Source organism: Phoca vitulina, unplaced genomic scaffold (genome assembly GCF_004348235.1).
Source record: "Phoca vitulina isolate PV1807 unplaced genomic scaffold, GSC_HSeal_1.0 scaffold27, whole genome shotgun sequence".
Taxonomy (NCBI): Eukaryota; Metazoa; Chordata; class Mammalia; order Carnivora; family Phocidae; genus Phoca; species Phoca vitulina.
In genome coordinates, this window is record NW_022589730.1 from 20,361,681 (window position 1) to 20,388,217 (window position 26,537).

The 26,537-nt window shown below is 37.0% G+C and overlaps 1 protein-coding gene across 1 annotated transcript; it reads left to right on the forward strand.

Annotated features, from left to right (window-relative positions):
- The first annotated feature begins 46 nt into the window (after positions 1 to 46).
- STARD6 (StAR related lipid transfer domain containing 6) lies at positions 47 to 19,077 on the forward strand. Its single transcript, XM_032422910.1, has 9 exons — positions 47 to 202; positions 488 to 779; positions 1,388 to 1,471; positions 3,131 to 3,224; positions 3,409 to 3,458; positions 9,235 to 9,361; positions 12,294 to 12,411; positions 14,932 to 15,025; positions 18,705 to 19,077. Exons 4-9 carry the CDS (start codon positions 3,135 to 3,137, stop codon positions 18,901 to 18,903), a joined length of 678 nt encoding a protein of 225 aa, XP_032278801.1. The 5' UTR covers positions 47 to 202; positions 488 to 779; positions 1,388 to 1,471; positions 3,131 to 3,134; the 3' UTR covers positions 18,904 to 19,077.
- The last annotated feature ends 7,460 nt before the right edge of the window (positions 19,078 to 26,537 follow it).

A 26,537-nucleotide genomic window follows, 5' to 3' on the forward strand; every position in this document is an offset into this window, starting at 1 on the left:
TGGTAGCACTCCATGCTGGGAAATGTAGTTCCTCCCTCCTCATCTTTCTGGGGTGGAGGTTGGGAGGGTGTCTCCGGACTGCATCTGCGTCGCTGCCCCGCACGCCCTCCCCACCTCCGTCACCGCTCTTTGGGGCCGCTCGGCGCTGACGACAGGCTGAGCTTCCCTCTGCGGGCTCCCCGGGAGTGTGTGAGGGGATGAGGTGGGGAAGGAGACTCGGGGGCGCTGGCGGCTGCCGTTTTGACTTCGGCCTCTCCGCTTTCAGAGCACCCTCCCAGGATAAGACGCCACCTCCAGCCGGGGTTGGAGGGGCAGCTCCCCAGACCACATCCTTCCCTCTCTTCTCAGTGCCTTCCACATCCCATCCCTGCGCCCGGCCCTCTGGTCTGGCTGCCAGCCCCTCACACTCCGAGCAGATGCGGGATTGGAGGAGGGAGTTTGGCCGGGGATGGGATTTAACAAATTCCATGGGGACCTTGATTCCCAGGGAAGAATGGCAGTGACCCAGCACGGATTTGGGGACCCAGTCAGGCAGCCCAGAAAAAGGGAGATTATCCAAACAGATGTAAAGACCCACTAACAACATGTGTGACTCTGTCTACGAGGCTGGGACAGGATATGAGGTGCGAAGAATCCAGTTTCAACCAAGTGGTGTATCAAAAAAAGATGCCATCTCAATATTGGTTTATGTTTATTTTCCACTGACCCTCTGGGTGAAGATATCCTTGACCATTACTCTACCTGAATATGTTCCAGTTCATCCGATGTTACATCTCCAGGTAATGCGACTGTAGGCTTGCTCTTTGTTCTCTTTTCACCCTCTCTAGCCCACTAAACTAGCCTTTCCCTTTTTCTTAGCAAATGAAAAAGTCCACAAGCTATAAAATTCAGTTAAGTGGCTCAATTAAACACATTTGTTGTGGCAGTGAGTGCTAGTGATTTGAAAATGAGTAGAAGTCCCTGCAGGAATTTATACTCTAGTGCTATGTTCCAATAATTGGTGCCTTTTCTAGATCACTCAATATCAAGTATGTTGCTGATTGGAAATAAAGAACTGAGTTACATGTGCTGGGACAAGCACAGGTCAGGGACTAGCCAAGGACTGTTAATGGCATGAGCTAAAAAAGTTAGACATCTTTATTTACATTCCACTGAATGTTTTTTTAACCTGTCCTTCTTTAAGATAATTTCTTAAAGGTTCTTTTCATAAACACAATTATTAACATTTCTCTTACTGCCTTTTTCTTTCATCCTGGGCATATATACCAAATGTTTCCTGATGAGGACATAAAGTAAAAACAAAGGACACAGAGAAAATGTAAAGGAAGTGATCAAATATATTGACTTAATTCATGGATCAAAATAATTCTACTTTGTTCCCTCACAGGTTAAGAGATATGGAGATCTCCACAAGGATTTGGAGAAGAGTCCCAATAATTATTAAAATTCTGGACTAGATCTATTAGGAAAGGTAAGGAAACCAAAAGTCTACTAGGAAAAAGGAGTTGTAACGGTTTTCTAAAGCTTTTCAAATATAAATGTCAACTAGGTGTTATGGCTTGCTGGAGAACTAAACAAGAGAAAGTGGATTTATGGGGCGCCTGGGTGGCTCAGTCGGTTAAGCGTCTGCCTTCGGCTCAGGTCACGATCCCAGGGTCCTGGGATCGAGCCCCACATCGGGCTCCCTGCTCAGCAGGAAGCCTGCTTCTCCCTCTCCCACTCCCCTGCTTGTGTTCCCTCTCTTACTGTGTCTCTCTCTGTCAAATAAATAAATAAAATCTTAAAAAAAAAAAAGAAAGAAAGTGGATTTATGATCCAACCTAGAGCTTTAAGTGAGAGCTAATTAAGACATGGTTCTGATAATTAAACTTTAAGAAGTTTTATTGAGGCAGCTCTTTGGAGAGTTTTTTAAAAGGTACATTTAAATGTGTCATTTCAAGAAAAGAAACTAATGTTTCTGATCATCAAGAAGGGGTCCCACACTGTTTCAATCACTTTTGCATTTATTAACTCACTTAATCCTTATAATGACCCCATGAGATAGGTATTACCATCCCCAATCTATACATGTAAAAATTGAAGTTCAAAGGTTGAGCAATTTATTCAAAAAAATATAGTATGTGGTGAGTGCCAAAGTTAGGATTTGAATCCAGCTGTGTGTTGTCATATTCTTTCCACCATACAACCACCCTAACTGAAAACTAGATAATGAGCCAAAGGACCAATGAGACTCCAGTTTCTTGAACCCATTCAGAACAGAAATAGTATCTTACTCAACTGTTTTTGCCACACCTACCACAGTACTTAATCACTAGTAAAGGGTTCCGTAAATATGTTCATATTGAATTGATTCGAACTTGATCCTGTCTCGAGAGGAAACATTTAAACAAAGACACCAATGAAGAGAAATCTGTCATTCACATTTGGAAAGAATGTTACAAGCAGAGTATGAATAGCAAGTACAAAGATCCTGAGGTAGGAAGATGCTTGGTTGTATTTGAGGAACAGCCAGGTCAATATGACTGGAGCTGAGGTGGAAGAGAAGACAGGTAGGAGTTGCCTTTGGAGAGGAAGCCAAATGTCAGATCATTTAGTGCCATTGCCCTCACTTTAAAAAGACTAATTCCCAAGAACACATGACCAACAGATTATGATGCTTTACAAGAGAAAGGAAGCATGATTAAGCTATTGGAAATATTAATGATTTATTGAATAACTATTATGTGCCAGGCAACGGGCGAGAACATTTAAATGCATTATCTCATTTAATCCTCACATTAATTCTACAGAGTTAGTTATTATCCCAGAAAATGGAAAAATGGAAATATTAAATAATGTGGTTCACAACTAGTGGCAGAGACAGGATTTGACCCAGGTCTCTTTGAGTCCAAAGCCTGCTCTTTGTACTATACACATTTTCTCATTTGAAAGATTATGAAGAAGGAAGAAGGAATTCATGCATTCACACACTTAGCAATTATTAAGTAAAAACTTAACAAAAAATAAGTAGCTATTGTTCATTACTATGTAACAGATACTGTAGAAATAGTATTAAAATGTAATACAGCATTTAAAAAATTGTTTTGTATAGTTATATTCTTACCAGTTGTCTGTTTTTATAACTTTGCAGGTAGATGGACTATAAGGCACTTGCCCAAGAAACTGCTCAAGAAGTTTTAGAATACAGTCAAGACACATCAGGCTGGAAAGTGGTTAAGACTTCAGTAAGAAAACAAGTTAAATATGTTTCAAGAGTTTATTTTTTAATGAGAAGTGATTCAAAAAGACCTCTAAAAATATTTTTATGACCAAAAAATATATTTTTACTTTTTGTTTGTTTGTATTTATTTTTATTTTTTTTCTGTATCTGACAGCTAATTTATTTCTGGATTTTTATTCCCCTTTGAGAAAAAGATAACTGTTTCCAGCAAGGCTTCTAAAAAATTCCATGGAAATCTGTGAGTACAATTTCCTTTTGATAGTTGTTTTGAATTCAGTGGCATTGATGTATCTAGAATTCAGTGCTGCTTCATTAGCTATAACATTGCTTGTTAGTGATCAGGAGATAGAAATTAATTATAAAGTCACTGGGTTGAAATGTGATATTAATAAATTAGAGCAGTTATGTACCACCTAATCATTTTCAAACGAAGACAATCAGGAAAAAAAGTCTTTCGAGTGAATATTCATTAAGATAGGAAATTTCTACCTCAAGAAATAATTACTATAAAAGCAGATTGGTATTTTCTTGATCACAGTAGTATTTTGTGGCCTTTCAAACATTTCACCTTTCCATTAAATGAACCACTAAAAAATAAAGTTTATTTCCCCAATTTACTTCTCTTGCTGATATATGTAATGTTTTCTGAAAGCTGCTTTTGAGGATACTTTTGAGGATCCTGTTATTTCAAATATAACTACACTGAGAAATTGTGCTGACATTTTTAATCTTATTCTTAAGAGTTGTTCATTCATTGCTCATGATATCACATTAATGCAAATAGATCATCATATGTTATCAAAATCACTTTTTTCCTTGTTTTTATCTTTTAGCCTATAGGAGGGGTCAACATAAGCTGTTTATTGATCACAAGTTGTGCTTAAGACCCCCAAACTAGTAAAATTTTTACCCTTTACAGTTAGATCTGTGTATGGCTTACAGACTGTTTTCACAATTCAGCAGTTTTATGATTTTGTCTTGCACTTAGCCAGGGACAGCTAGCTTGGAAGTTCTGTAACCAATCACTCCTCAGAGGGAACAGTCGTGGGCATACAGACATTCTTCCAGAACAGCAGCAAAGAGTATGATTTTATTTTAAGGTGGTCAGAATATATTATGTGCCAGATGTTATATTTCAGTCTCTTAAGCCAGTAAGACTTCAGCTCTTTGTTGAAGTTTTCAGTTTGGAAAATGCTTGTAAGTCACCAACCCTTATCTTGCATTGAATGCTTTTGTGAGGGGCAGCCTAGTACATCCAATATGATTGTTCTGAGTAGGGGTGGCCTAGTACATCTAGTATGATTATTCCTGAATAGGAGCAGTCTGGTACATCCAGTATAATTATTCTGAGTGGGCAGTCTTTCACATTAACTCTGATTACTGCATAGTAGTGGCAGCCTGATACATCCAATCAGAATGCTCTGAGTAGGGACATCCTAGTGTATACACTCTGACTGTTCTGCATAGAGGCAGCCTAGTACATCTAATCTGATTGCTCTGAGTAGGGGCAGCCAAGTACACCCCCTCTTCTCTAGGTAGGAGCAGCCTAGTACGTGCACTCTGATTGCTCTGAATAGGGGCAGCCCATACATCCACTCTGATTGCTCTGAGTAGGGGTATCCTAGTACATCCATTCTAATTACTCTAATAGGGCAGCCTAGTGCATCTGCTCTGATGGCTCTGAGTAAAAGCATCCTCATACCTCCATTCTAATATCTTGAATAGGTGCAACATAAGATATCCACTCTACTTGCTCTGAGCCAGGGCAGTCTACTGCATATACACAGCCTTCCACACCCGAACCCCCCTGCCAGAGATGAGCGTGATCTTATGTTGTTCATCTAACTGTATCTCTCCCTACTTCTGGCTGGTCTTCTTGTGCTTTTGCATTAGTTCCACATAATTCTTCTAATTGTTCACTAACAAAGTATTTTTTTTCAAAAATTTCTCCACATTTTGTTCCAAATGAAATCCATTTTCTCAGCCACAGTTGAGATGCTGCCAGCTCATTTCGTCTTGCCTTTGCCCCTGAGCAGAACCTCTGCACTATTACTGGAGCTGAGTGACACCTCCATCCATGAGGACGAAGGGGATGTGAGGGTGGCATTGGGGAGAAATGGTACCATGACTTCAGCTTGCCCCTCTTGTAGGGGGGAGGGGAAATAAGCCCCAGTATTTACTGCATTGGACAGAGTTCACCCTCTCAGTAAACTCTGGGTGGGGATAATGAAACCCCAGTCTTCTCAGCAGTGTCTGCTGGGCATAGAGTATGCAGCGTGAGCTGGGGGGTGCAAGAATGAGAGATGTCAGTATCCCACCCCTCCTAGGATGAAACCATAGCTCAGACTGGGAATTAGTGGGGAGAGGGAGGTCCTCTTTGGCTTTCAGGGGTGAGGAGGTGTTGCCTAGAAGCTGATTGTGGCTCAATCGGTACAGATAAGGGTTGGTGACTTACAGACTCTTTTCTTACCTACATTTAGTAGGTTTTCTTGAATGAATGTTTCTCCATTTCCTGAATGTCCTTAGGTCATTTTCTAGGGAATTTAAATTGTTGTTTCTTAAAGTAATTTCATCAGTTATTTCACTATGGAGGAGGGCTTACTAAAATCCTCACACAGCTACTCTGGAAGTCCCACCCCCAACTCTAATATCACATAGGATATGACAAAAGTATGATCACTAAAAGCCTGTGACTATTTTATCACCTTACAGATGCTTCCCCAAGTTTGCCATTCTAGTGTGCCAAAATAGACACTTTACATTATTTTTCTCCCCCCCTCATCCTTCTAGTTACTCTTTTGGCATTCATTTACAAAAATCATAAAAGGCTATAAAGTGATTTGGAAACATTAAAATTAGTGTGTTGATACAAATCCACACATACTAAAAGGTTTCCATTGCAGCCTGAAAGCTTCATGAAATGTATGGCCTGTAAAAAGTGTAACTTAATGTATTCCAATCTATCAGTTATTCCATATACCAGCTAAAGTTTGTCAGAAACTGTAAAAGACAAGAGAAAATAGTTAAAATATTTTTAATTTGACCTGAGATCACTTCACGTATAATGAGAACAAAGCTTTATTATAGATCATGGTAAAATATCTAGTGAACTGTTCATCTTAACGATCAATAGATATAAGAATATAGTTCTTAGATTCAAGTATGACAAAATTGATCTCTCTGAAGAGCCTTGAACACGGTAGATACTAAATTGCTCATTGAGTGATAGGCTCAAGTACTCAAGACACATAAATGTTTTGTGTTTTCAGAGAGGCTTGATGTTTACATATTTTTAAAAGCCACTGACTCTAATAGACCTCCAATTAGTGAATTAAGATAAGGTAATTTCTGACTAGTAGCCTACCCTCTGCTCAAGACACCACTTTAACTATGTTTTATAATCTTCCAAAAAGCAAAATAAATAATTTCTGTCTTGTAGTCATATAATACCTGTAACTTATACTTTTCTCACCTTTACAAATGACTGGAAAATAAACAAATCAGCCACTGAGTAGACAGCCTAAACCAGGGGTAGAGAGTAAGTAAATATTTTAGGCTTTGTAGCTGCTGTGGTCTCTGTTACAACTACCTAGCTCTGTCATTATAGCATAGAAACACAGTACATAAATAGACAATAAATGTTCGTGCTATTACAGCACAAGGGCACTAACATTAGTAGACAGACAATACATTGATGAATAAGTATGGCTGTGTTTCAGTAAAACTAATTACAAAAATAGGAAGTAGGCTAGATTGACCTATAGACCATAGGTTGCCAAATCCTGTCCTAAATAGTAGATAGGGAAAAATCACAAATCCTCAAATATTGATAAACTTATATGTATATTAGGGACCTTTCCCTAAATCACATGAGATAGTCAACACTTTCTTATAAAATAGGCTTTGTGTCAGATTACCACAGGCGAGGCTAAGCTATGATGTTAGTTCGGTGTATTAAATGCATTTTCATTTAAGATACTCTTGACTTATGATGGTTTATCTCAGTGTAACCTCATCATAAATCAAGGAAGATCTGTATATATTAGTTAGAAATACAAAAAGGTTTTATCCATGGGGCGCCTGGGTGGCTCAGACGGTTAAGCGTCTGCCTTCGGCTCAGGTCATGATCCCAGAGTCCTGGGATCGAGTCCCGCATCGGGCTCCCTGCTCAGCGGGAAGCCTGCTTCTCCCTCTCCCTCTGCCTGCCACTCCCCCTGCTTGTACTCTCTCTTTCTCTCTGTCAAAATAAATAAAATCTTTAAAAAAAAAATGTTTTATCCTCAAAGTTTATAGTATAATTAAAGAGAGAGAACAGATTAATAAAAAAAAATCCATGGTAGCATATGCAAATCCCTTCATAGTTTTGTACTTAAATTTTAACTGTATTGGGGCGCCTGGGTGGCTCAGTTGGTTAAGCATCTGCCTTCAGCTCAGGTCATGATCCCTACATGATCCTGGGATCGAGCCCCACATCGGGCTCCCTGCTCGGCGGAGAGCCTGCTTCTCCCTCTCCCTCTGTCTGCCGCTCTGCCTACTTACGCTATCTCTGTTAAATTAAAAAAAAAAAAAAATCTTAAAAAAAAAAATTTTAACTGTATTATATCTGACTTCTTTTTCACAGGACCTGATAATTATCCAGGTTGTTTTCTCACTGTCTTATTCAGAGCTTAATAATGAACTCTTAAAAACTTTGTAGATCTGAAGGAAGGAAACATTACATAGTAAGGAAATTTGAGGATATCTCATAAAGAAAATTAAGGACTAACTGAGCTTTTAAAGAGAAATTAACGTACAAAGAAATAGTCTAATGAATTCCTTATTTATTTGCCAAATCATAAAAACAAAGTTTTAGAGGAAGAACCATTCATAAATATGACAATTATTTAGACTAATAATAGTATTTGGTTTTGATCTCACTTCTCCCAGGACTTTTAGAGTTGTTTTTTTTTTTTTTAATTTTGATTTTACTTAAAACTATCCCCTCAGTTTGGAAAGAATCATTAACAGGGAGAAGAGTACAGCCAATATTATTCAGACTTCATTTTTATTCAACAACCTTCTGCTAAATAGTGAGTTTTAATCCAGTTTACTCATCTTGTCTTAATTCCATTGATGGATAACCACATCTAATTTAAGTGATGGACAAACACAAAGGTTAGTTACTTGCCCAAATCCTGACATGTTAAAAATAAATGAAATTCAAAAGTCATTGTCTATGAATAAGGTTCAATTATAACACAGACATGCTCGTTCATTATATATTGTCTATGGCTACTTTACTGCTACCCTAGCAAAGTTGAATAGTTGCAACATAGATCATGTGGCCTGCAAAGCCTGAATTATTTACCATCTGGCCTGAAAAATTTGCTGACCACTGCTTTAGACACATTACATCCTTAAATTAAGAATTGGGGCTACAAGATACTGAATGTGTGGGGCGCCTGGGTGGCTCAGTTGGTTAAGCATCTGCCTTCTGCTCAGGTCATGATCCCAGGGTCCTGGGATCGAGCCCCACATCGGGCTCCCTGTTCAGCAGGAAGCCTGCTTCTCCTTCTCCCACTCCCCCTGCTTGTGTTCCCTCTCTCGCTGTGTCTCTCTCTCCGTCAAATAAATAAAATCTTTAAAAAAAAAAAAAAAAAGATACTGAATGTGTAACCACACAAACTTCTCATCAATTACATTTGGCTTATGATAAATATGGCAGGTAAATATTTATGAAAAAGATTTTAGAAAAATCCTAAAAGAAAGTAGCCCCCTCTAAAAAGACAACTATAGAACAGTATAAACAAGATTTGTAGAAAAATACATTTTGAAATAACTTAGTTATTGCAGTGCTTATTTAAATAAACCTGGCTACTTCCAATTGAAATTAGTGTTTTGAATTGCTGATATTACTTTCAAGTGTTCTTTCCTGTTATTTGCTAAGTTAACCTACTTTATACTATGATAGCATTATATTTTGAGCTTAGACGAAACTTGTTAAATTTTGATTTTTTCTGTTTTGTTAACTGCAGATATCGTGTTGAAGGAATAATTCCAGAATCAATAACTAAACTGTCTGATTTCCTCTACAAACCTGAAAACAGAGTTGCATGGGATAAATCATTGAAAGTGTATAATATGGTACACAAGATTGATTCGGTAATTTGCTGTATGATATTGGACTTCTACTGTATCAATATATTTTTAGTTTTATTAGTGATTTAAGTATATTAAACCTGTGTGATGTAGACAGTATGATATAGACACTTCATATTTTATAGGCTAGAATTGAAATCTTCATAATAAAAGTCTTAAAACTTCCCTCTTAATTAGTCAAAAGTTTAATTCCGATTAGCTTGATTCTGTTGTAAAGACTTAGCACATTCTGAATCTAGCTAGCTCTTGCAGGTGTGTGTCTTTTGTCTTGAGGGGTTTGAACTTTATGTATTCACCTCCTCCATTAGGTGGAGAAAAAGATTAGGCATGCCTTGTTGCTAGGAAGTCAGTAGATTTATCTTAGTTATAATACATTAAATAACAGGAATAATGCAAACACATACTGTAGGGACTTAAGAGCAAACAGCATGTAACTTTTTTTAAGAGTAAGGATACAGTATGGAATAACGTTATATAGATGGTTGTAGTTTTAGACTTGCTTTCAAATATATTATCTCAAATAGATGAAGAGGGAGAATAAAAACAAAGAGAAAAGAAAAATACAAGTAATTAGAGTAGAAAGTTTAAGAAGTCACAGAGGTGAGAGAAAAGACTGAATTTAAGAGAGAATTAGGGCAGCACACTATAGACCTCTTATTTATTAAGACTGCTATACTTTGGGGCACCTGGGTGGCTCAGTTGGTTAAGCAACTGCCTTCAGCTCAGGTCATGATCCTGGAGTCCCAGGATCGAGTCCAACATCGGGCTCCCTGCTCAACGGGGAGTCTGCTTCTCCCTCTGACCTTCCCTCCTCTCATGTGCTCTCTCTCTCTCTTATTCTCTCTCTCTCAAATAAATAAATAAAATCTTTAAAAAAAAAAAAGACTGCTATACTTTGTGGTATGTACATTATACCTCAATAAGATGTTCTTTTTTTTTAAGATTTTATTTATTTATTTGAGACAGAGAGAGAGAGAACGAGTGGTGGGGAGGAGCAGAGGGAGAGGGAGAAGCAGAGTCCCCACTGAGCAAGGAGCCCAACATGGGGCTCGATCCCAGGAACCCAAGATCATGATCTGAGCCAAAGGCAGATGCTTAACCAATTGAGCCACCCAGGTGCCCCTCAATAAGCTGTTTTGAAAAATTGAGTCATAAAGCAAACTTTTATGATTTTCACAAACAATTGCTTTTGTAAAATTCCAGGTCTTTGGTCCTTTGTGTCTCCAAGCCACATTCCACACATCAAAACAAATGTCCCACGTATCTGCCATCACCTTATCATATGCTTAGAATTCTGTAGGTTACCTTTGCCTCCATTTATTAAATTGAATTTAAAGCTTGGGAGTGAAGAGAGGTTGTAGAAAAGCCCAGGAAAGTAAATGTTTCATTTTGTAGAAAGGTCCTGAAGTTCCTATCCACAAAAAACACCTTTCCATTACCCTCTTGGGATTTAAACATTCAGTTTGAGAAACATAGTCCATCAGAAATGAAAATTCAAACATTGGACTGTTTCTTTCATGACTGATTATACAGTTCCATTCATACTTCATATATTTCTGCTATTACTGCAAGTCAGCTGTAATAATGGAAAGAATACTATATTTGGCATCAAAAAAACCTAGCAACAGATTCAGAACAATTATGTGATTTGCCCAGGGACGCCACAGCCAATATGTGGTAGAACCATCACTTAACACTTGATCTCCTAATTCCAAATTCTATGCCCTTTCCAATATACTATATATCTCTGAGTAGCATTACACTGTAAGAATTATTTTACCTTCCTATGAATGTTTATAGTATGCATCTCCAGGGATGTGTTTTAACTGATTCATTCACCCCCACTAATGAGGGAGGGATTCCTGCTCTAGGGTTATAGGTGATCAAACACATGACATCCGACACTAGACAAATGAGACCAACAGCAGTTCATTAATCCTTAGTCACAGCCTGGGAGAGGAGGACTATTCCAACTTTGTTAAATTGGCATTTGTTAAATGGAGCACAGAGTGCCAGATGGTGAGCCACATTTCAACAAAAGACCACAAGAGAAATTGAAATAGAGAAGTTTATTACTCACAAGTCCTGGAAAAAGTACACGGCACACCTCCAGGAGCCACATGGGGAGGTCAAGACAGGGTGCAGGCAGAGAGGCAGGACCTGAGGCACCAGGGTGCTAAAACACTGTATTTTTCAGAATATATTACCTAGCCAGTGTGAACAGGTAGAAATAGTACTGTCCTGGGAATCAGGAACATGGGTTCTAGTTCTGTACTTATCTCTAGTTTCGCATGTGATTTAATCTCTTAGGCTTCAATGTCTTCATCTAAAAATTCAAAGAGTAGGGGCGCCTGGGTGGCTCAGTCATTAAGCGTCTGCCTTCGGGTCAGGTCATGATCCCAGGGTCCTGGGATCGAGCCCCACATCGGGCTCCCTGCTCAGCAGGAAGCCTGCTTCTCCCTCTCCCACTCCCCCTGCTTGTGTTCCCTCTCTTGCTGTGTCTCTCTCTGTCAAATGAATAAATAAAATCTTTGAAAAAAATAATAAAAAAATAAAATAAAAATTCAAAGAATAGATGACAAGATTCCATTCTGAATTTTCTGCACTTACATTAATTCCTTACCAGATATATGATTTGCAAATTACTTTCTCCCATTCTATACATTGCCTTTTCATTTTATTTATGGTTTCCTTTGCTGTGAAGAGCTTTTTAGTTTGATGTAGTCCCACTTGTTTAATTTTGCTTTTGTTACCTTGCACTTATAGATCTAATGTTCCTTTAACACTGAAAATGCAAGATGATAACTTCTTGTAACTTCAAAGCCCTGCTTTTTCCAAATAGTAGCTAACCTTATGCAGTGAAATTCTTTGGGAAGTGATACAAAGAATAGATATCAAATAACTTTTGCAATCTTTATGGTTTGATTTGTTCCAGGACACATTCATATGTCATACCATTACACAAAGTTTTGCCATGGGCTCAATTTCCCCCCGAGACTTTATCGACTTAGTGTACCTCAAGCACTACGAAGGGAATATGGATATTATCAGTTGTAAGTTGAAACATTTTGCCCACATTTTGGAATTAGTATGAGACATTAATAAATGTGTTTTCCTTTAACCCACAGTTTGGAAGATACTGTGTTTTCAATTAATTTTTATTTTTTTATTTACTTAGTGAGACCAATAAACATATGTATAATATAGACAAAGAATCCTGACATTTTACCCAACACTGGAGGTGCCATTTACATCAGTCAATAATTATGGCATCTCTTGCTTGCCTTTTTGCAGCTCATACCATGTAGCCCTGGGTATAGACAGATACTTGCAGGCAAAAACCTCACAGCATATATTTTAAAACTACTAAGACACAAAGTTAATCTTTGGATATATAATGTTATATTTGAATTGTGTAGAATGGGCATATCCAGTAACTGATAAAATTCTGGAAGAAATTTTCATTAGATTAGTCTTTATATAAATGTGCTTATATTTCTTTTAGAAATTAGAGGTTTTGATATATCCTTAGCCCTCCCGAAAATGTATCACTATGTAAAATGCAAATGTGTAATTATTTCCTAACTTGCTTTATTCACTTAAAACATACCAGTTCATACCACAAAGATCTTTGGACTCAGATAAATGCAGTAACTCCTGGTGAAGGGACTTTGGTAGGACAGTGGCCTAGAGCCCTGTTTTTCTCCAGATTTCAATTTAATCTCACCATTCCTATCTGAATAGCCTTCTCTATCGTAAACTTCTTGGGGATAGGACAGTTAAGTGCTGTTAATTATTATTTTCCAACAAGGTTTCAGTTGCTCTGCTCTGTCTATAGGACTCAAGTTTCAGAGTCCAGACTGCGTCCTCATTCTGCTAAGTGCACTCACTTAAACACAGTTCTGTTGCAGCAGGCCCCTAAGGCCTGAGATTCAGCGCTTCTCTGTAGGCGTCTCTTATAGGTTCATACAGTTGTCACTGAGTTGTCTCCTTAAATGAGAGTACATAAAATTTTATTCACTGTCTACAGCACAAAATACTGCATGTCTGAATTATAGATCTGTTATTTTCTGTATTTTGAAGCAGACCACTTCAATCTCATTTTTAGTGGTCAGAGGGAAGGTAAAAAGAATTATGGAAGTTAAAATCAACAAATAGTAGTAGTACTCAGTCACCCAGTGATCAATACTAAATCTGCTTTAAGCAGTTTTCTTTAAATGAATTTTTGATCAATACTGAGTTTTCTTCTTAATGTTCCATTTGTTGTTGTTTAACTTACTATGCAGCTTGCTTTGAGCTAAATATTTTGTGTGCATTATTTCACCAATGAGGAAACTAAAGTTCACAGAAATTAAGTTACATAGCTAATATGCACCTGAACCAGAATTAAAACTCAAGTCTTCTGAGTTTCCAAAATCTGTGCTATCATACCATATGCCTCACAAAAGACCCATACTTGTTTGTGGAATATAACAACAACAAAAAATTTTAAAGAAAGGCAAGGATAATCTCCATATTTTAACAGAGAAAAAATATGTTAAAATCACCTCTGGCAGTACCCCTATGCCAACACAATAGGCTCTGTTGCACAGAAAAAAAAATATATTTTTAAAAATATTTTTAGAGTCTATATAATTATCATAAACAATCATAATCAAATCACCTCCCTTTTACATTCACATACAATATAGTTATGCTGCATAATTCCTAAAACAAACTCTACTGATTTTTAATTATACTTTGAATTAGGTACAGGGAATTGGCAGAAAAGAGCATTTTTTTTAAAGATGTATTTATTTATATTACAGAGAGAGGGCAGGGGGAGGGGAGAGAAAAATCCCAAGCTGACTCCATGCTGGACATGGAGCCCGACCCAGGGCTCGATCCCAGGACCCTGAGATCATGACCTGAGCTGGATGCTTAACCAACTAGGCCACCAGGTGCTCCGGCAGAAAAGAGCATTTAAACTCTCTTTATTGGTAGACAAAATAACCATGTCAAATATTTTATTTAGAAAATGATGAACATGTACGTAAACGTTGAATCACATATATTGTACACCCGAAACTAATATTCCACTGTATGTTAACTAACTGGAATTCAAATAAAAACTTAAAAAATAAGTAGATTAAAAAGGATCTAATCTTTAAAAAATAATAAATAAAAAAAAAATAATGATCAACCAAAAAAAAAAATCTATAAACGCACTACCCTCATGGAATAGTCTTTTCCTTTGTGATTTCTTCTTTTGCTTCAAATCTCAGAAAGTAATTAAATGATACTTTTAATACTTTTTCTTATATGTAAAAGGTAACAGCATCTTTAGCGATAATGGCATGAGAAAATTTGAGAGGACGGTAGTGCTCGTACTGGTATTTTCTCAGTTTTGGTCTGTGTACACATGCATGTGTACAAACATGTATATATACATGTATAAAACTAATATCAGTGCTGATGATAACTAAATTAAATTAAATGCTATATCATACATTTTTAAAAATATGCTACTTGAAACATAATTTTTCATCTTTGTGTGGAATAGGCTTCATTTTATTTTTTTTTAAATCCCTTAGCTAACAGTGTGGATTTTCCAGCATATCCTGCATCTTCAAATTATATCCGTGGTTATAACCATGCTTGTGGCTGTATATGTTCTCCTCTGCAAGAGTAAGTGTTACTTGCATGTATTTATTCTATTTTAACAAGTTTTTTAGTTCAATTTGTCATTTCTACTAAAGGTTTCCTAACTCACTGGCAGGAGTGTGTGCTAGCATATTCTGTTAGGGGAAAAAAAATTGCCCCTAAATGCAATTAAAAATTTTTTATAAGTATTTTCATCATCAGAATGGATCATTCCCTATAAAGTATGATTTGAGGTCTCTGTGGCTAGTCATACATACACATTCCCCTCTATCCCCTCATCTCCAGTGAATCTTAACCTGATGATTTATATTTCTCCATTTGAGTTACTTCTGTGAATTATTAAGGACTTTTTGTAAATTAAAAATACATTTCCCTAGAATTATAATATGCTCACATTTATCAGCAATGAATGCTTTACCTTAAATGAATTCTTTCCAGTGGACTACCTACAAATACCTGCAGAATGAGACCTACAATAGGTAAATTTGGAAAGAGCTAGGAGAAATCAGAGGAGTCACTGCCCATAGGTAACCAGCCTAGGAATAAATGGTAACATAAAATACACATATTTTGTAAATGTATGTACATTAATTCAATGTATATCATTTCACAAATTCCTTAAGTTTTAGCTTTTGCTAAATGATTTCATACAAGTAAAAGATATTGGCACATAAAAACATGTAAAATTTTATATTGGCCAGATATAAACCTCTCAATCAGAGGAGAAAAAAAAAAAAAACATGAAGAAAGTCAAAATAAAATTACATTTTAGACTGTATTCCTTAACGTTTTCTCTACTGAATTAGAGAACTGAAATTCACAATTACGCATATTAATGGACAGGATCATTGGTGCAGATGGCAACAATGGTGGTCTTTCCAGCCACCTGTCAATTTTGAATCTATCGTCAAACTTTATTCTCCACAGCAGGAGAAATCAAAACAAGGGAAGGATTACTGCTTCAGATCAGTTGGATAAATCAATGGTTGGCAGGGACTGTAGTTGGGAAGCTACACATTCTGATGTGTGTTTCACAGGCTAAGTCTCCTTCTTGCATCTTGTCAACTTTCCCTTTCCACTGCAAAAAACATGGGACAAAAGCTCTGATCTAGACATCCCATCTAGGGTGGGAGCTCTGCCTAGCATCCTGTTAGAGGAAAAGATACAGTCTCATCCATAGTCTCAGAGAAAGGTACTCACAAAAAAGTGACTCTTGTATCTTCTCTTTCCATGCAGCACAACATTTTGGGCAGCCAACATTTGTAAACAAGTCATGTAGTAAACTTATAAAACTTATTATCAGTAGTAAAGGTACTGTTTAGTAAATACTGGAAAGGTTTTCTGAAGCATGTAAAGCCCTAACAAACTCAAATAGAGATTTAAAACCTTTTCAACAGCTAGTGAATGTTCTCAATCTAGCTGCCTGAGGCACTGTGAAAATAGTCTAAACTCCATAGACAAGAGTATAAGAAAATGGACACAGGGTTTGTTGGAGGAGTGGTCTTCATACCCCCCAAAAGAATTTTGTACAACTGTACTTTGCCTTGCACAGTTTTAAAGTGATATTAAAAATTTTCGTAAGATTAAGAGGGTGCAAATTTCAGCACTCTAAATATTGACACTTAAAAAAAGTGTTATATCATTCTTGTAAACATACCCAATAAACTCTGAATACCATAATAACTGGAAACCTACCATAACTATCAATTTCAAAATACATACAACCTCTAACAGTCAGAAATTTACATCATTGATTTTCTCCTTGCTCCCACATTCTTACTTTTTTCCCCTCATATAATTTAGTCCTAATAGAATATATTTTATGGTTTGAATTCTTTTATTCTTTTATTAATCACCCTGTCATTCTGCTTTGAAAAAATATGTGCTTAATTTTAAAAATCCATTTTATTTCCTGTGACCTTAAGTATCTAAATGTTACAAAATATGTGTGTACAGATTAAATTATTATTACATGATCAAAATAAAAAATATATTTATGTTATATAACTACTAAATATAAAAGCAAACTTATTGAAAACACACCTTTTATTATTAGCAAAAATTAGATAGCACTTATTTTGTGCCAGGAACTTTATAAACAACTTACATATATCGGTTCATTTGGTCCTCCCAATAACCTCGTGAAGTAGGTAGTACTACTATCTCCATTTTGCAGAAAGAAAATGGAAGTCCAGAGAGATGAAGTAATTTTCTCGAGGTTAAACATAGGTAATAGCAAAGCTCAGCTTCAAACCAGTACAAACTGGTTCCAGAGTCCATGCTTCTAACAATTACAACTCATTTAACTGTGTATTGGTAATACTAATAAAATGAGATAGCACTTATTATTGTCTACTCCTACTTCGCATTTTTATGAATGTAAGCACTGAGAAAATGTTTGCATAAATAAATGGGTTAAAATGAAAAGAGTGTAATTCCAGGACTTTCATCAAATGCCTTGAATTCTTTTGTGTTATATACCATAAATTACATAGTGACCTATAATCAAAAACTATTTTTAATGACCTATCACCTGACAACTAAGCTAGATCCTTAAATTTTATTGAAAGCAAAGAATTGATGACATGACTTGGTAAGGATTTATTACCTAATCACTAGTCATTCACTTTCTGTCATTCACTTTTTTATATGCCAGAGTAAAGTACCATAGTATTCAGGGAAGATGACAGTACCTTTGTTCTGTAAAGCAACAGAAGGATGATATGAACAGGCTAGTGGAAAAGGAGAAGCCTACATTTCCATCAGAGATGGACTCAGATCAGTCTAGGGAAAAGGTACATATGGAAGTTAGAGATTTGTAAATTTATTCCTTTAAATGTTATTCATTCTCTCATACCCTTTGGAAAGTCTTCACATACTCCAGTTTGAAGATTACTGGGTTAGAATATAAAATACTACAGTCCTCCTAATGTCATTTGGAAAGAATATTTCAAAATGTTAAATGCACAAAACCTTTGACCTAGAAATTCCATGTATTTGTAGAAAGTGCAAATGGATACATTACAAAGATGTTTTATTGCAGCTTTATTTATAGTAGCAAAAAGTGAGGGAAAAACCCAACTGATAATCAATAAAGGATTGATTACATAGAAAATGAAATACTATAATTATATTATAATACAGTTATGAAAAACAAGTGGATATGTATGTATTAACAGAAAGAAGTGCATGATATCCTACTAAGAGGGAAAATAAAGCTAGTTGCAGAAAAAGATTATCTTATTTTTGAAAAAAAAATGTGTGGGGTAGGTATACATATATGTATGCCATCTTTGTATATACATAGATAATAGTCTGAAAAGATACAGACAAAAGTATAAATAGTGATTAGTTCTGGGGAACAGGATAATTATGAAAATTCTGTATTGTTTAAATTTTTATAAGCATACATTACTTTTGTAATTTAAAAAAGTTAACAAAATGACAAAAAGGAAAAGCTGACTGAAGACTGTAACGTATAGTCTGACTACTTAATATTTTTATGTAAAACGTTTATGAGTGTAAATCACTCTGCCCTTTTTTTGTATCCTTCCTTCCCCCCTTCCTTCAGTAACTGTCCTATCATCAGCACTTTGGAGGGAATCCATGGTGAATGAGACAATAATCCTGCTTTCTATAAGTTATAAATTCAATAGATAAATCTAAAAATCTTTATATTTTTTCACTCTTCCTTTGTTTACAGGAACCCAGCACATTCCAAACTAGTGATGTTTATCCAGACAGAAATGAGAGGAAAATTGTCCCCATCAATAATTGAAGCAGCCATGCCTTCCAATTTAGTAAGCTTCATCCTCAATGCAAAGGACGGAATAAAGACACTCAGAGCTCCAGTAGGATGTGGATACCATCATAGCAGTCATTCATCATTCCTAAAGAAGTGAGCCATAGAAAAGCATGTGTGGCAGTTACTGCAGTTTACTTCCAAGTCAGTATGCATAAATACTGTTAAACTATTCTAGACAGTATCCTTGTACAAATTACTGAAGGCATTCTGTGGAAATAAGAACTCATAGTTGTACAAGAGAACAGCATTAAATATAGTTTTTAATCTCATATAAGAATGATGTTAATAACAAGTGTTCTTTTTTTTTTTTTTAAGATTTTATTTATTTATTTGACAGAGACAGAGACAGAGACAGTGAGAGCAGGAACACAAGCAGGGGGAGTGGGAGAGGGAGAAGCAGGCTTCCCGCTGAGCAGGGAGCCCGATGTGGGACTCGATCCCAGGACCCTGGGATCATGACCTGAGCCGAAGGCAGCCGCTTAACGACTGAGCCACCCAGGCGCCCAATAACAAGTGTTCTTAATGCACTTTTATCTGTTGCTTTTTTTCCCCTGGAAAATACTCTGCAAAAGGATCAGTAAGAAAACATACACAGTCAGAGGTCAGCACTAATTAAAAATTAAAATATATTTTAAATTGTTTTTTCTTTGCTTACTGCTTAAATTGATCATTTACAAATAAAAAGATCATTTTATGATCTTCTCATAAAAATTGAGAAGAATTCCAATAGAATGTATGAAGAATGGTATCTAAAATTTAAAATTGAATGAATCATGAATCAGTTTCTGGTTCTGGCTGTAACCCATTCCTCCCAAATCCTTCCTCTTAAAACTAAAAGACTCTGCATAGAAGCATATGAAGATTCAAGCATATGTAAAAAGAAGGCGGCAAATGCCTAGGGGCCTTAGGACTTGAGGAATGACATAGCAGTCATTGTCAGGGTCTCCTTGTTGCCTTCCATATATTCCAAACAGGAACCTGGAACCACCACCTGGCAGGAACAACAAAAGCTTCTTCCTCATAGCTCTAGAAGTAGCTATGAACAAAAGGGTGGCCTAATGGAACAAAATCTACAGCAGCCAAACATCAACCTAAAAACTGTGCCCACTCACTCTTTGGTTTCAGTGGGGCAAAGTAGAGAGATGATCTTACACTCCACCTTGTTTCCATCCCACAGAAGCAGGTGGTGGTGCTCTGACAGAGTTGAGCAGAAGTAGCACTATGACTACCCTTCCAGGTGGTATAGGCTGACTAACCTGGGAGCTGATTTTCCATCTTCCACCCAGCAAAACAGGTAGTGGTCCTCTGATATCCCTCCTGGGGTAGTGTCAGTTGGGGTCCTGCGTCCCCCACTTAGCAACAACAAGACTTAGCCAGCTAGTGCAAAGAAGTGTGGGTCACTATTCACTGCCCTTCCCCGAACCCCAGTGTCACCAAGGCCCAGCAGGATGCTGCACCTCCATGCCCACCCAATGCATTCCAATGGTTTCCCCTCTGTAGTGTGTTGAACGATGGCCTCCAAAAGATATGTCCTTGTCAAATCCCTGGAACCTTAAATGTGACCTTCTTTGGAAAAATGATCTTTTCAGGTATAATTAAGGACCTCAGAACGAGATCATCCTGGATTATTTGAGTGGGTCCTAAATCAAACCTAATCATTAAGTGTTCTTATAAGAGATGTACAAAAGAGAGACACAGTGGAGGAGGCAGAAGAGAGTCAAAGATTGGAGCTTTGCAGCCACAAGCCAATGAACACTTAGAGCCACCAGAAGCTGGAAGAAGCAAGGAAGATTCTCCCCTAAAGCCTTCAGAGTAGGCTGCTGACACTTTGATTTTAGACTTCTGGTCCCAGACTATGAGAGAATAAATTTCTGGGTTTTTTAAGCCACCAAATTTATGGTAATTTGTTACAGTAGCCAATGACTTCAGTCAAAATTAAAAATGTATACTCTAGGAAGGACCCTGTGAAGAAAATAAAAAGATAGGCCACAGCCTGGAACAAAATATTTGCAAGATATTTCTGTCAAGGACTTGTATCTAGAATATGTAAAGAACTTTGAAAACTCAAACTCAACAGTATTAAAAAATCCTATTAGAGGGGCACCTGGGTGGCTTAGTCGGTTAAGTGCTTGACTCTTGATTTCAGCTTAGGTCATGATCTCAGGATCATGAGTTCGAGCCCCCATTGGGCTCCATGCTCAGCAGGGAGTTGGCTTGAGATTCTTTCTTTCCCCCTCTCTGGCCTCCTCTATCTCTAAAATAAATACATCTTTAAAAAAAAAATCCTATTAGAAAATGGACAAAAGACATTTCAGTGAAGAGTATATGTAGACGGCAAGTTCACAAAATGATATTCAACATCACTGGCCATTAGGTAAATGCAAATAATAACCACATTGAGTTATCAGTACGCACTTGTCAGAATGGATAAAATTAAAAAAAAATAGGGATTATGTCAAGTGTTATTAGTGAGGATGTAGAGAAACTGGATCACGAATACATTGCAGGTGGGAATGTAAAATGGTGCAGCTGCGCTGAACAACACTATGGCGGTGTCTTACGAAATGAAACATTGCATTTACTATGCAACCCAACGATTGCACACTTTATCCCGAGAAATGCAAATGTTCAGATAAAAACCTGGACACAAGGGTACCTGGTGGCTCAGTCGGTTGTCTGATTCTTCACTTCGGATCAGGTCATGGTCTCGGGGCTCTGAGATTGAGCCCCGTGTTGGGCTCCGTGTTGGGCTCCGTGTTGGGCATGGAACCTGCTTGAGATTCTCTCTCCCTCTCCCTCTGCCCCTCCCCCCTCAGCTCTCGCTCTCTCTCAAAACAAAAACAAAAAAAACCTGTACACAAATATTCACAGCAGTTTTATTATAAATAGCCCCAAACAGGAAAAAACTCACATATCCTTTAACGGGTAAACAAACTGTACTAATCCATACATGGAATACTACTAAGCAATACAAAGGAACAATCTATTCATACAATTTAGATGGTCTCAAGGGAATATTGCTGAGTGAAAAACGCCAATCTCAAAAGGTTAAATAGTATATTATTCCATTTATGGCATTCTTGAACTGACAAAATGAGGGATATGGACAACAGAACTAGAGGTTTGCTGGGATCAAGGAGGTGGGGGCAAATAGGGAGGTGATTGTGGTTTTGAAAGGGTAGCAGGAGGGATCCTTGTGATAAACCTGTTCTGTGTGTTGACTGTGATGATGGTCATATGAATCTACATATGATAAAACTGCTCAGAATTGAACACACACACACATGCACATACACATAAATGCGTGCATGTAAAACTGGAGATATCTGATTAAAATCAGTGGATTGTACCAATGTGGATTTCCTGATTGTGATATTATACTACATTTATGCAAGATACTACCATCGGGGGAAACTGGGTGAAGGAAATATGGCATCTCTCTGCATTAATTTTTTTACAACTACATGCAAAAACACAATTATCTCAAAAAAAGATAGAAAAAAATTTAAAAACCTATCCAACCCTCCCAAATTGAATGAGTCATAAAATTATAAACTATAAGGCTATCTCAGAGTCAATATCATGTGTTTTTAAAAATTTTATTTTTAACCTACCACGGATCTCATTTTTTTACCAATATATATTTGATGTGTTTACATTAGAAGTACTTGTTTAACACTCTTTACAAGCAATTCCTCTAGTCAAGAGTTTCTAATCTGGTTGTATGGAATGATTGTTAAGGAGATACCTAACCCCATGAAAAAAGTCTGCTTTTGTTTATAAATATTATATACCAAATCTCAAATATATAGAGAGGTACACACCTTTTTGGAAGTTGTGGCTTGAACAGCTTCTGATGTTTCACAGAAAATGATGTCAAAATTCAAGTGTAAGAAGATGCAGAAGTACCATTCTCATGAAGAATGATTAAATTTTTCATAGCAAAGTAACTAACTCCTCTAATAATCACCTTCTAGATGCAGAAGTTCCTCTACTAGCCTCCTTTGTGTGAGAAAGGATGCACGGAAACCTGGTGGGGAGGGGGACGGGAGGGCATAGTGGGAAAGATGCTGGGAAGTATGGAGAAAACCACTGTGATGTTGAAGAGCAGCTTGACTAAAGGAAGTCTCTGACTTCTGTCCCCAACTCCTTGGATGCTGGTCTCCCTAAAACTGCAGATTCTGAGTATTTTTCCTTTTCTAACAAAATTTTCAAAAGACATAATGAAAGATGCAATTATACTATGATTTAGAATGTACCTTATTTTGTGAATATGCCACTTTTACTATTTTCCAATTTAGACTGTACTTTCAGAAGAATGTGAGCCTTTTAGCCACAAACACACAAATCACAAAATTACACATTTTAATACAGTACATTTTTCCAAGAAAGACAAATGATTTTTGAAACTGTTTTCCCCATTACACAAATAGGAAAATAATATATTTAATGAACTTGTATCCTATTTAAGGTAAAATGTAAATAATACCAAAGAAATAATACTAAGTACTGTATCTTTGATTCCTTTTCCTTGTCCTGTCATTATCCCTATATATTATGGTATTTTACCATCTTGATTACCTCTAAATAGCTAGGAATTTTAGAAGGTACCATCTATAATAACAAAAATTCCATATAAAAGTTTGATGATAACACTGTCATCCAAATAATATGAAAAATAAAAATAGTTTAGCAATTCTGCACTAATAAGTGTTGGTGAGGATGTGGAGAAAAGGGAAACCTTGTGCACTGTTAGTGGGAATGCCCACTGCTGTAGGCACTATGGAAAACAGTATGGAGCATCCTCAAAAAATTAAAAATAAAATTATCATAAAATCCAGCAACTCCACTTCTAGGTATTATTCCCAAAGAAAATGAAAACACTAACTTGAAAAGACATATGCACCCCTATGTTTGATTGCAGCATTATTTATAATAGCCAAGACATGGAAGCAACCTAAATGTCCTTCGAGAGACAAATGGATAAAGAAGATGTGGTATGTATATACACAATGGAATATTACTCAGCCAAAAAAAGGGGGGGGGCATGAAATCCTGACTTTTGTAACAACATAGATGGACCTAGAGGGTATTATGCTAAGTGAAATAAGTCAGACAAAGACAAATGCCATATGATTTCACTTACATGTGGAATCTAAGAAAAAAAAAATGAATGAACAAACAAAACAGAAATAGACGCATAGATACAGAGAACAAACTGATGCTTGCCAGAGCAGGGGGCGTGGAGGAATGGACAAAATACGTGAAGGGAATTAAGAGGTATAATCTCCCAATTATAAAATAAGACATAGAGATGTAATGTACAGCATAGGGAATATAGTCAATAATATTGTAACAACTTTGGTGACAGGTAGTAACTAGACTTACTGTGGTGAGTATTTCATAATGTATATAAATGTCAAGCCGCTGTTACACATCTGAAACTAACACAGTATTATATGTCAATTATTCTTCAATAAAAAAAATAAGTTTTTGACCAGTTTCTATTATCACCATCATAAAATGAACTAGGATATAAGGATAAATCTGAGGTTTTATCCAAAAATATTACAATTTTGTTTCAAGAATTTAGAAGTCAACACTTTAAAGTTTGACAGAGTGCAGGGACAAATAATTTCTCAGTGTTGTCAGCTACTAGACTAAACCTGCAGACACTATACGTATTTGATACTATAAAACACACAAGTTCAAGTGGCAGTCTATAATAATCATTTTAATAAGTTGTTTTAAGTTTTATCCTCCATTTAAAGGTTGTTTTGGGATTTAATGGGTCAGAAGAAAGTATGTTTTCACCACCACTTTTTTTCCCTAACACTTTCTTTGTATACTTTGTGATGAAGAGGATTCATCAAGTATATTGTAATAAATTATTATGACTACCAATTACCATAATAATAATGTATAATAGACAATCACAAAACCTCAGGGGCATATAACTGCTACCTTTATTTATCTGTTAAGTCTGTGGGTAATTTAGGCTGGGATCAGCTGGGCTCCCTCACAGGCCCAGCAATTGACTTTGAGTCATCTGGAAAAGGATGGACAACTGGAAAGCTGGGCTGTGCTTCCTCTCATCCTCCAGCAGCCTAGCCCAGGCATGTTCTAATGATGAAGGCAAAGGGAGGAAGTGGAAACATTGTGTTTTTTCAAGTCTAACATCCCATTGGCAAAGCAAGTCACATGGCCAAACTAGTAATCAATAAGCAAAGAAATCAAATCTGACCTTTTAGTGAAACTGTAGAGTCAGATGGTAACAGAGTATGAATACAAGAGGTGGAGAAGTGAGACCATTAATGCAACTGTTCTAGGACAGTTCACTCACTCTCTGGCCATAATCACATCCCTTCCACATGCAAAATACATTCACTCATCCCAGGACCCCCAAAGTTCTCATACAATCACAGCATCAGCCCTCAAGTCTAGGATTTCGTGATATACGTCAGGTCCAGATGCAGCTCCTCTTGATCCAGAGATCTATGAAATAAAATGACAAGATGACAATGCCCCTCTGCCTACACACACACACACACACACACTATATAATAATTAAAAGAGAATAGAATAACCACAATAAATAGTTCGCTGGAAAGGGGGAAGAAATGGAAGCATTTAGTCGCTGGTTCCTAACAATTCTGATCACCTACTGGGCCTACCTCTCTGGCAACGGGGAAATGTTTCCTGATTGGAGCCCAATCTCTAATTGCATTCTGGGAGTTGCTCCCTGACTCACTGCTCCCCATAGCTTTTTGTTATACTATCTGAGATGTCGTGTCCTTCTATTCCCATCCTTGTTAGCAGCTGAGTGACTTTCTCAAGCTGCTTCCTGCCAAAGACAGTCAAGGGCCAAGAGACATGTTTATAGCAGGATCATCTTTTAGTTTAGCCCAAGCAGTTGCTGTTTTTGCTAGTACCACTTTCTTTAAAATTTTTGAGCTTCCTTGTCTGGTTGTGGTCCATCACACACCCAAAAGCCGTACCTATAATTGGTAGCAATATATGCTTCTTTAGATTTTCTTACTGCTACTTTTGGATCTGGGTTCTGTGGGACCACCCCCTTGGCTTTTGTCCACCTGAGAAGATCTACTCAGTACCCACCTTAACTCAGAGGTCTTATCAAAATATCTGATGGTTACAATCTTGATTTGATGTTTGATGTGTGCCCATGTCTTACTTTGAGACTTTGCTAGGGGAGCTGGCTGGAAATAAGACAACAGTTTCCTCCCTTTCTTCTTCCTTCTTAGCTCAACTCTTTCTTGTAGGAGTACTTTAGCCTATGCAGCTAAAAACCACCAGGTGACACTTTCTTCATTTTGCCTGGAGACGTCCTTGCCCAAAGCCAAAAGTTCATTAGGTTTATTTCCTGTTTTCTAAGATAGCACAAACAGCTGTTTTATCAAATGCGTCATAACAGCTTCTTTTTTAAAAAATTTTTTATTGTTATATCACCATACATTACATCATTAGTTTTTGATGTAGTGTTCCATGATTCATTGTGCATAACACCCAGTGCTCCATGCAGAACATGCCCTCTTTAATACCCATCACCAGGCTAACCCATCCTTCCACCCCCCTCCCCCGCAACAGCTTCTTCATAAAGCAGTTTCCTCACCATTACTCCAGCCTCAGTGAACAGTTTTCTCACCTTGCTACCGTCCAAAAGCCAACAGCATATACTTCAGGGTTTTGTTGTACAGCTCCCCACCTTCAGTA